The sequence below is a fragment of the Crocodylus porosus genome, unplaced genomic scaffold (assembly GCF_001723895.1).
Source record: "Crocodylus porosus isolate Cpor-Errol unplaced genomic scaffold, CroPor_comp1, whole genome shotgun sequence".
NCBI classification, from domain to species: Eukaryota; Metazoa; Chordata; order Crocodylia; family Crocodylidae; genus Crocodylus; species Crocodylus porosus.
Genome location: NW_017728931.1, coordinates 40,388,209 through 40,400,230, shown reverse-complemented (window position 1 = coordinate 40,400,230; position 12,022 = coordinate 40,388,209). Strand labels below are relative to the sequence as shown.

At 42.5% G+C, this 12,022-nt stretch overlaps 1 protein-coding gene across 2 annotated transcripts in view; it reads right to left on the bottom strand.

The window, feature by feature from the left end:
• Nucleotides 1-1,469: 1,469 nt before the first annotated feature.
• Nucleotides 1,470-12,022, bottom strand: part of CHRM2 (cholinergic receptor muscarinic 2) — a 135,810-nt gene continuing 125,257 nt past the window's right edge. The window contains exons 1-2 of one of the 2 annotated variants that reach the window (XM_019544660.1): nt 6,673-6,792; nt 1,470-3,252 (exon numbers count right to left, since the gene is read on the bottom strand). In XM_019544660.1, coding sequence (XP_019400205.1) covers nt 1,797-3,206 — 1,410 coding nt within the window. In that variant the 5' untranslated portion in view covers nt 3,207-3,252; nt 6,673-6,792 and the 3' untranslated portion in view covers nt 1,470-1,796. Of the gene's footprint in view, nt 3,253-6,672; nt 6,793-12,022 lie in introns of those variants that run through there. The other variant, XM_019544661.1, reaches the window with a different exon arrangement.

The window sequence follows — 12,022 nt, the reverse complement described above, 5'->3', positions numbered from 1 at the left end:
ACAGTAGCATGATATGCCTAAAGGAGGCAGTGGCCTATTTGTTGGGCGAACATCATTTCATATATTGATGAATGTATTTGGATTACAACAGAGGCACCTGATGTGGGTTTCTCTGCAGAAAGCTACTCTTTGGATAAGAATATCAAGGATCGTGCCTTTTTGCCTCATCTAAAAGTTAGTATGACCCAGAGGGAGGCTATTGACCTCACAGAGAAAAGCTGTCCACAGTACTCTGATGCACTGTCCCCTGTTCACACAGTGAGCAGTTTTGTCACAATATATATCAAATACTAAGAATACGCCAGTCAGAAGAAGTCTGTTAGAATATTTTAAAGTGGTGATACTGAAGTGCCTCATTCATATAATCCCTTTTTCCTCCCTGCCCTTTTATTACTGTTATCCACTGATACGTACCGATAATATTGCTCCAAGCTGATAAAAGGGCAACATGACCAGAACCTTATCTTTTCAACAAAGTGTAGATAATCTCTTGTAGCCACCTAACAAGGGCCTAACAGGGACCTTGGCACGTACCCAGAATCAGTTCCAAGTGATGAACAATGCAAGGTTATTCTGTTCCTTAGCACAAATAAATTAGTAAGCATCTTATTTCTGTTGGACATTAGGACAGACTTTTTCATGTTAGCACTCCAGCTCATAGGCAAACCTCTTGACATTTGTGCCCATCTGAAGTGGCCAAACCAAAGTCTCCTTCCTTAAAAACAACCTACTATTTTTGGCTTCAGTTCAGTTCCTTGATTTTGGCCACATGGCTCTAAATTTAATGAAAGCTTCATATTTACAACTGGCTTCAATTTTTGATTTTTATGCCCAGGACACAGATGACACTAAAGGGAAGACATGTCTGATAGAGGCAAAAGAGAGATTCACAAGGGAGCATTATATAAGAGGAATTAAATGAACAAAATTCTCAACTACTTTGGCATACGAAGGCTTCTAGGAAGTCCATGGGGCATAAAGAGCTGAAAAGGACTTCCTTTTTCTTCATTTTCATCTCTGCTTGGTAGAGGCACCATGAGACTGAGTCCCTTAGACAAGGAAAGCTGACACACTTGGAACAATGAATAAATGAATCACTGGTTCAGACAAAGAAACCTTTTGCCTGATATATGTTTGAAGATGAAAGAGACCCCTTATTTCATCTGCACATCCCCCAAATTCCTTGAGAATAATTTCTTTTTAAAAAAAGGGCGGAGGGGTGGGAGGGGTAAATGCAGTTCTCAAAGATGAACAATTAGCCTAACATTATGATTCTCAACATGAGACCTTGAGAAAAGTACTTAAGTTTGCTGTGACCCTGGCAAACAACCTTTGTAATACAGGTTCTTTTGGATTGCTCTTTGCCTTCCATGCATTCTAAACCTTGTCCCTCCTGAATGTGTTGATGTTTTATTTATTGTTCAAGTTTTCTTACATTTTTTTTCCAAATGGACACACATCAGCAGACCAAAAGAAAGGAAAGAGTATTATTACTCCATACAAACTGAAACAAATCATAGACACTAAAGCCCTTCTCCATGAGACCATCAGGAAGCAAGAAACTGTGCCTCAAGGCTGCTTTTTCTACTGACCCTTCCTTTCATCCCAACATTCCCCAAGAAAAAAGTTTTTTTAAGTGCAGTTCTCGAAGATGGAGCTGAGGCCCCATGTCAGTGTCTCCACTGGGCTCCTTGATTGCACATTCCATACTAGAGCATAAAGTGCTATGGCATTGTTTTTTTGTGTGTGTTTTTTTAAACTTGGAACTTCTTCCCCCTTTCTGTGATTTTTATTTTTTACCTTGTGGCTCCTATGTTCTTGTAATGGCACATAAGAAGGTGCTTAAAGGTTTTCTTGAAGGTAGCATTGCAGAGGGCGTAGCAGGCAGGATTGATGGTGCTGTTGATATAACAGAGCCAGTAACCAATAGTCCAAACAGTGCTGGGGATGCAGGGTCCACAGAAGCTGTTGATAAGCACCATCACATTGTATGGTGTCCAGGTAACGATGAAGGCCAAGAGAATTGCTAAGATAGTCCTGGTCACTTTTTTTTCTCTAGATGGGGGTGGTTTCTTTTTGGCTGGCTGCTTGGTCATTTTGACAATTTTACGGGCTACGCTGTTCTGCTTCTCATCCCCATTTTGGCCAGTGGTACCTACAATCTCCACGGTTGTGTTGGTTGGGACACAACAGTCCCCCTTTTGGGTCTTTGTGACTATTCTGATGCATGTCAGCTTGGAGTTCTCAGCTTTGGAGTGGGCTTGAGAAATGGAAGCCCTGTTGGCTTCTTTGGCAACTTCATCCTCCTTCATGTTGGAAGCAATGACACTGACGGAGGTGGAATCATTAGAGCTCTCCTTCTCCTCCCCTTGAATACAGTTCTCTGCTACACTCTCTCCAGTGGCTTTACCATTCTGAATTTTGCTATGGTCCAACCCATCTTCGCTGACTGGGATGTTGTTATTGTTTGGTTTCACTATTTTACCTTGGACTAGACTGGGACAAACTGGATCTTGGTTTTGTGCTGGTTCCTTTTTTCCTTTTTTCATCCTGCTCTTGCTGGCACGAGATATTTGCCAGTAGAGAATGGTCATAATGACAACGGGCAGGTAGAATGCTGCAATGGCAGTGCCAAAAGTGACAGCAGTATTGGAAAAGAACTGGATGTAGCAATCCCTATCGGGAACTGTTCTTCCCCCAACGATAAACTGCCAGAACAGAATTGCAGGTGCCCACAAGATGAAGGACAGCACCCAAGCGGCAGCAATCATCATGCCTGCCATCTTAGTGGTCCGCTTTACAGGGTATGTCAGAGGCTTGGTGACACAAAAGAATCTGTCAAAGCTAATAATGAGAAGGTTCATGACAGAGGCATTGCTGACCACATAGTCAAGAGCCAGCCACAAGTCACATACTACAGGCCCTAAGGGCCAGTAGCCAATCACAGTGTAAAGTGTGTATAGGTTCATGGAAAAGACGCCGATGATTAAGTCAGCACATGCCAAGCTGAACAGGAAGTAGTTGTTGACAGTCTGCAGGTGCCTGTTCACTTTGATTGACACCATGACCAAAATGTTCCCAATGATAGTCACTAGACTGAGAGACCCGGCTACCAGGACTATGAAGATCACCTCAACTGTTTTATAGGGGCTCCCCAGTGCCATTTCATTGTCCGTAGAAGCATTTATGTACGTTGAGTTATTCATTTCTGTGTCTATAACAAGAAACCTGATGACCAATTATCACTTAAGCCTGCAGAGGAAAGAAAGAAAACAAAATCATTATGAAATTTACCCTTGATTCTTAACGAATAAAACCCAAGAAAACTGTATGGAAAACACTTAAATATAGTAACCTGGAGTGAGCTGGACTATTTGTGTATGAGTTATCTGAAAACTTGTGTGATTGTACTCTTTTTTGAAATAATATACAGTTGGAATTAAAATGCAATTGAAGAGCTTTTTTTAAAAAACATATTCTATTTCCATTTAAGAATTATTTGCAGTTTTAATTTGGATCTCTGTTAGTATTCACTCCCTATACCTCCAAATTTAGTTTGTTGTGATTCAGGGCTTTTTCAAGCTTGTATCTAAATTAAACCCGTTGGCGGGTGGAGGAGCCCAACTCGAAGAACATATAGTTATTAAAATATTGAAAGCAGATGAGTTTTATTTGGAACTGGGTGGTAAAAGATAATTTGTTTCTCTCTCTTTTTTTTTTTTTCCGAAGTGCCAACCCGAAAGCCTTCTGTGAGGTTCGTGGAACAAGTTGGTGTACTCTTTCCCCATAATTTTCTTATACTGCAATTACTTTTTGTCAGAGTTTGCAAAGATGGTGGTGCTGCTTGAGAAACTGAAAAATAATTCTGACAAGATACTCTACTGATAAAAATCTGCATAGCTCCATTGAAGTCAACAGAATTATGTGACTCCTATCAGCTCAGGGTCTGGCCATCTATTTAGAAACAAATCTGCATATATGATATTACATTTATTTTTTTCACAAATTTCAACAAGCTTTTTAAAGTGGTTCTGTACATTTTTACATGCATGTGTATGAAAAAAATGCCCTTGTAACAGGAAGAATTCATCCTCTGTTTTCTGACATCATAAATAGACCAAGTCATTTGTGTTACAAAAATCTATGGCATAAAGTAGCAGATGAACCACAAAGAAAGAAACCAACAAAAAAGAATCCCGTCTTCTTCATATTTATCAATCCCTTTTTTGTTCTGTACAACATACTGACATTACCTAATAAATAATACTTAACATACTAGTAATATACCCATGATAGATGACCAAGAAACTAGCATCTGTTTTTGCCTTATGGTTATCAACCACACTTTTCTACATCCCACTGAAATCAATAGAATGCAGTAGAAGTGTGCAGCTTTTGAGTGCACATTATTTATGTGCTGAGCTCAAGGGATTATTAAAGTATGAAGGCCAGATGTGGTACAGAAGTCAGATTGTTTCTAATTGGAACGTTTCCCAAAGTTTTCCAGAAGGCAATGGTACTTTAAGACACAACTTTTAAGTTTGTGTGTGACTAAAGAAAGAAAACAAATCAGTTCAACTGGTGTGATAGACATTTACTACTGCAGGGAGATCAAGAGATTATTCTGTGGTACTTGATATTAACCAGATGACTTTACATGCATGCAAATGTGTGCATGCATTTGTGTGGGCACATAGTTTCGCAGTTGGTAGTGTCAGAAGGGACCTGAGCAGATCATCAAGTCCGACCCCTTGCCACGGGCAGGAAAGAACGCTGGGGTCAAACGACCCCAGCAAGGTGATTATCTAGCCTCAAGTCACTGATGAAGATATTGAACAGTGTGGGCCCAAGGACTGAGCCCTGGGGAACCCCACTGCCAACCTCCCTCCAGGTTGAAAATGACCCATCTACCACCACTGTCTGGGTGTAGCCCTCCAGCCAATTAGCGACCCATCTGACCGTGTAGGCATTGACACCACAGTTGCCTAATTTTTTAATGAGAATGGGGTGAGAGACAGTGCCGAAGGCCTTCCTAAAGTCCAGAAAGACTACATGCTTGTAGGTATATGTATTCATGCATCTAGAATGCTATACACATATATTTTATACAGTATTACATACACTTTAACACCTTTAACACCCATATAATTCATAACTTGTAACTAGGATAATAGATTTTCACCATAATTAATACCCCCCACAGCAAAGAACCCCTTGGGTTTGGGGAGATGCTGGGGAACTACATCAAATTTAAGCATGCTTTGCCTGAACTATGTCTTTCAATTAAAACAACTGAAGAATGATGGACTAAAAATGGTGCTTATCTATTTGTCTCTAATATTACCATTACCTGAGATTTTGTGAAAAAGGCTTGTAGAACTGTAAATATAGCTGAGCAAAAGATGCTGCACCTTTATTGTTATGATTGTACTAGCCAATTGCCCATCAGGAATGACGTAGGGGGTGAGGGGTGGGTGGGGACGGAGTGCCACCACCCACCACCCCACGCTGCCACTGCCTCCCAAGAGTGGGGGTGGGGGGGACAGGGAGGGGAACCTTGCTCCACCGTCCCCTCCATCCCCCTTGACAAGCACCCCGTGCCACTGCCTGCTCAGTCCGTTCCATCACCACCACCACCAGGGAGCAGGGCGGGGTGTGGGGAGCCAGACCAGTGCCACTGGCCTTGCCCCCCTGCTCCATCCCCACCACCCAATGGTAATGCTCTGCCATGCCACTGCTGCCACCTCCTGTCCAGAATGCTCTTGGAGCACTCTGGTTGTTTCAGTAACCAATCAGAGTGCTCCAAAAGCATTACAGACAGACAGACAGATGGTCTAAGCCCTTTATTATATTAGAATTATAAAAAATGTGGATGGATGGTGAGATGGATATGTGGTGGGATATGTGGTGCGAAAATCAGATACTTTTGTTTTTTGATATATGAATGAATATTAGACATGAGGCTGGAGAAAAGCATACATCAGAGGGAGAAAAAGGTTGAGACAGAGAGAGAGATCATTTTAATTCAGGTATGCCTTTGGTATCTTGTGAATAGGCTAAAGGAAATTCACTAAAGAGTGTATACAAATTAAAGATTCTAAGTTATCAATCAATAATGCTGTATGATTGCTGTATGTATTACAAAGCTGTGTTTGGACACAAACCCTTAAGAATAGAATATTCAGAATTTCTTCCAAACGGAGCTAGTGTGGATTATTTTAGAAAAATACATTTTTGTTGAAATATGTTGTTTTGTCCAAGTGAAACTTTTTTTGGAAATTTGTTGATTTCAGTGAAGTTTTTAACTGGAGGATTTCTGAGCTCTAGGGCTCTCTGATCAGAGAGGATGGGGAGGGGTGGGGAGAAGAAACAGAGAGAGAGAGAGGAGTTAATTTGAAACCAGATCTTTTAAACCTGCAAACAGGCATTTCATTTAATTCCGTTTTGCAAAGATGTGTCAAATGTTTTACTTTTATTCCAATGTGGTACAAAACAAATAGCAAAACGTTGACATTTGCTATAGAATGGACTTGTCATCTGATAGCCAACTCTACTCCTAGGCTTTCCCAACTTCATTTTCTCTTCTCATTTCTTCCTCAGAGAAATTCAGTTATTCATGAATAGTTCATTTGATTCAAGGGTTGGGGAGAAACCCAAGCTAATTTTATTTACCAGAAACAGGATTTTGCTGAGTGCTTTTAAACACAAAAACATTTCCCCAGACAAGCATGTTTTCTTACAGCATTCTTTCTTTGCACTGAGCTTTCCTGTAGTGCAAAAGTCAGTCTTACCTATAAACCAAAAACAATAGGATCCTGTTTAAAGGGATACTCACTTTTTCCTCTGGCGCACAGAAATATTGGACCAAATTCTGCTGCTGCTTACTTCAATATTCTCTTTTCGTTTGCACCCATGTAAGTTAGATAATGCTTTTTTCACTCATGTTAATGAAAACTAAGCAACCCAATCTAGGTTGGAGAAACATTTTATTAAAGACAACTAGTTTATCATAACTGTTATATAGTAATTGAGCACCAGTGTTGTCCTTTGCACTGCAAATAAACCATATGTAACCCCCCCCAAATCTCTTCCCTTTATCCAAAGCCCATTAAAGTCTGTTGGAATTTTTCCATTAATTCCAATGGGCTTCAGAAATCTCTTGTTGATATCCATGGTTACTTTCCCAGCAATAGTTCACATGTCACTTCTAGACCTTTTTTGCTTCAGGAATATAATAACACTAACATGTCATATAGCCCAGATCCTTAATTATGGTGTTGATGTGTGACTGGAATTCAGTAGGCAAGCCCAGGGGTGGAGGCACCCTAATTCATTGTGACTTCTTATTAGTTCGGTGGTGATCGAGTGACGAAGGTGTCTGGCTAGAGCTCCAGAGACCTGTGTTCTAGTTTTGCTTGGGGCTTTCCTCAAAGGTTGACCTCTGTCCATCCAGCTGTAAAAGGATGCATGTTATTCAAGCTGGAAAGTCAGAGGCAGCTTGATGTGTCGCTAGCCACATTGCTCTGTTAAATGCTGTTGCTTCCAGAAGCTTATGCACTCTGCTAGCCCAAAGTGCCCTTGAACTACCAGAGGTTTTTTTTCTTGAGCAATCAGGGCTTACCTTTGAAACTCATACATATATCAGTGGATTTGCAAAGTTGGGCACTGCCTATATGGGTTATTATGATAGATGTTTTAATAGTAACTTAGTATTTGCTAGTCAGATCAGTAAAGAAATCCATTTGATTTTTTGGGATAAATTCTCAGGCTTATATTTCTAAACATACAGATTTCTGTTATGAAAGCACAATCGTATCTATGTGAAAATGTTGAATATCATGGGCCTGATCATGGGGCCTGATCATATTCAGTGGGCCTAATCCAGCAAAGTGGCTGGGGGGGGCGAGTAGAAGGCCGATCCAGGTTGGTAGCTCTCCCACTGCCCAGCAAGGTTCCCTTCTCTCCCCATGTCCCTGGACAGCTGTGGCGGGGGATGGGCAGGTGGATTTCCCTTCCCTTCCTGCTCCCCTGGGATAGTGCTGGCAGCCAAAGTAAGCTGTGGAGGAAGACAGGGAGCGGGGTGAGTGGGGATCTGGGGTGCTAGGGGGACAGGGTACAATGGGCCTAATCTGGGGGGATGGGGGTCACCGGGCCAATCTGGGCTGGTGGTGGATGTGGACAGGGGGCCGTTGCCTGATCATTGGGCTTGGGGGGGTAGCAAGCCTGATTTGGGTCAGTGGGAAAGGGGGTGTGGGTGAGATGTTTACATTAATGTGTAGCCTAGAGTGGCTACATGTTAGTGTAACACCAGCTGGGTAACTTGGATCAGAGATAAACCTAGGGCTTTGTTACATATTAATTTTAGGTGGCTCCTGGAGCTTCTAACCCCTGGATTACCCACACTTTAACACCTGAAACTAGTTTTATGCACACTTTAGGTGGCTTAAAGTTACACCACAGCAGGGCAAGTTTATCTCTGATCTGTGGTACCCAGCTTGTGTTCCATTAATGTATAGCCACTCCCAACAGGTGAGTTGCCCAAGTTACAGTCCTCCAATAGCCCAGGATGCAGTGTTCCCTCCCCTTCTGTTCTGTATGGACAAACTTTTCACCCCTGAACTCTACTGCCCACAGAATAGTTCTAGCACCAAGCCAACTCCCTCTCTGACCCCCAGGGATGTGACTTTCCTACCCCCAGTGGTGCAACCCTGTGCTAATAGTCTGCAGAACACATGCCTGCTAGTCTGGTCACAGGGCATGGACAGACCCAGGAGTCTAGCGGGGCAGGGAAAGAACAAGGTGAGGGCCAGAACAGGTCTCAAGCTGGGGCTTTCTTCATGGGCAGGGGGAGTAGCTCCCCTCAAAAATGCCTTCCTTCACCACTTCCATCTCTGAATTACCCTGTGAAGCATGACCAGTATACACCAATCCCAAATCCCAATTTACTAAAACATAAGACCTTCTTTAATTTACATTTTTATAATAAATTATTTTTTTTTTAATTTCTTTTTATTTTATCCTTCAGTGGCTGACTTCCTTCATTTCACCGTTTCTCTTTAACCTCCCATTTCATTACCCATTCTCATCCTATTAACTCTCTGCCTCCCAGCTTCATGTTCCACCCTTCCCTCCTACAACCCATCCCTTCCCCCCCCCCCCCCCCACACACCACAGACATAGAAGCTTGTCCTGGTTCACCAGCCCTGTAGTGGCAACTCAGCTGTAGCTCCCAGTCAGGCCCCTGCTCACCAGCCTCCTAGTAACAAGTTACAGCTGTGCAGGTGGGGGACAGTTGGAGAAAGTTTTTAGCCTTAAGATAGGCTAGATATCAGGAGGTGCTACTTCATGGTCAGGGCGGCTAGGATCTGGAACCAACTTCCAAGAGACTATCCTGGGGGTCTTTAAGAGGAGGCTAGATGTACACCTTGCTGGGGTCTTTTGACCCCACTACTTTTTCCTGCCATGGCAAGGGGTCGGACTTATGATCTGCTCAGGTCCCTTCTGACCCTAGAAACTATGAAACTATATGACTGCTTCAAACTCAAGCTAGCACTGACACTGATAAATAGTTGAGCAAGCCAAATTGCAATGTGCAACAAGGCCCCTAGTCTGGAGTGGCATAACTTTAAGAAGCCTCAAGAGTACTTAAAACTAGTTTAATGTGTTAATGTGTGGATAATCAAGGGGTTAAGAGCACCAGGAGCTGCCTAAAATTAACATGTACAGGTTGTTGGGCAGAACTGATGAGTTTACTGCACACTCAGTACTGCTGGTCAGATAGGAAGCCCAGCTTCTTTGTGGAAACTGTTCTTGTGACTGGTAAAAGAGCAGTGGAAAAAGCTATTGAAGTAATGGTAATAGGTTGGACCACTGTGCAAACTCCCCATGCTTTCCTCCCAGGAATAAAACAGGACACTAAGTTTAGCTCCATAGCCTCAGCAGAGCTCATGGAGGAAAAATAATCCTCTTTCTCATTTTCTTTCTTACATTTCTTTAGCATCCATCTGAGATATTCAGGCAGAGTTCTGGGGAGTGAACTTGTATTTAGAAACTATGTGTCACAATACCTGGGAACTACAGCTGGCACAATGAAGCAAACTGGTGAGATTCAGGATGTTGGTTGTACTCCAGTAAGCAGACCCTGAATATAACATGCAGCTATCTGTATACATGAGGTAAAGACAAGAACCTGAAGTATATCAATTTACCATCATCACTAGATACCATCATCACTATATGCAGTGCAAAAATGGAAAATGCCCCCCTGATGTGTTTTCCCCACACTGTCACTCCCCTAAGGCACAAGTTAATCCTGTAGCATAGTTACAATTCTAAAACCTTAAATTAGAAGATCCATTTTTTACAACATCCCTCACAAGGACAGTTACTATAATTTTGTGTGTGTTGAAAAATCTGACTGATACAATGAGCACATCAAGGTTTTATTAGGAAAACACTCTTTGTTTTGTATTAGTAATCATGTTTAATATGATGAGTTTAGAATGGTATCCTGGGGGCCTAGGAAAATGTACAAAGCCCAGGAGACTTCTCAGGAAAGAGACATTCTGTATTTTCAGGTTGGGTCTGTTGACTTCATTTAGGCTCCCCAGGACTGCGAGGGTGTTGCTAGATTGGGGTCAGTGTGCTGAGCACATTTCAGGACCCAAAGCAAGAGCAAAAAAACTATTGTACTAGTTGTTTTTTTTAATTCAAACTTCTGAATAGGCTATTTGCTTTCTGCTGCCAGAAAAGATGGGTCTTTGTATTCCCCCTGCACTGATCTGTGGGCTGTGCAATTTCTAGATAACACTTCATTCTGTGCACTTCTCTTGCAGCCTCAGGGGAAAGAATGTCATTAACTTGATGGACTTTGCTGAAGAACTTATGAGAGGTTACAAATTTAATCTTTTCTTTTGGTAAAAAATCATGAAGTATTCTCACATAGCAAAAAAGCTGATGTCTTTTCCTTGTAGGTTATGTTGGGGAATCTGCTAGAGACAAGACGCATCTCTGTGGAATGCTTTTGATTTTGCTCTGATGCCCATTCTTTTCCTTGGCTTCGTGTGGCCCCAGACCAGCATGCCTGTAAAAACCATATGCTAGAGGCTACACTCTCCCCGATCAGTTCCCTTCTTTTACCTGAAGAGTATTTAATGGCACAGCAAGTACTCTTTGGGTATGTCTTTAAACAGTAAATGGGTCACTGTTCCATAAAATTAACAGCACAAATGTATATTGTGTTTCTGACAAAAAAAATAAAATAAAGTAAATGTAAAAAATACTCCAAAGAACAGTGGGGAGTTGTACATGAGTGGGTGCAAGTGCCTGCATTGATGCTGCTGCCTTAATTCCATCTTTAGAGCTGAGGGAGTTGTACAGGACTTAATTACATCTTGCTCACTGCTCTTCCAATAGTCTAAAACTGGTTGATGTACTGACTTGAGCACTATAGCTGGAACTCAAAATTGCACAGAGGAAAGATCCAAGATCAAGGATAATAAAAAGTCCTTTTTCAAATACATAGGGAGGATGAAGAAGGCACCGGGTAATGTGGGGCCCTTGCAAAGTACGCTGGGCAATCTGGTGGTTGCGCCAGAGGAGAAAGCGGAACTCTTTAACCAGTTCTTCATGTCCGTTTTCTTGTGCAGGGACCGGGACTTCCCCGCTGTGATGCCAGATGGACTCGAGGGGAACACCTGCAGACCTCAGGTTGGGGAGGACCGGGTTAGAGAGCTTCTGGAGGAGCTGGACGTGTTCAAGTCAGCAGGTCCAGATGCTCTCCACCCCAGGGTGTTGAGGGAGCTAGCAGGGGTTATTGCAGGGCCCTTGGCATGGCTTTATGAGCACTCGTGGTGCTTGGGCCAGGTGCCGGATGACTGGAAGATAGCCGACGTGGTCCCCATCTTCAAAAAAGGGAAGAGAGAGGACCCGGGAAACTATAGGCCTGTCAGTCTTACCTCTATCCTTTGGAAGCTCTTGGAGAGGATCCTCAAGGAGCACTTCTGTGATGGGACAGCTTCAG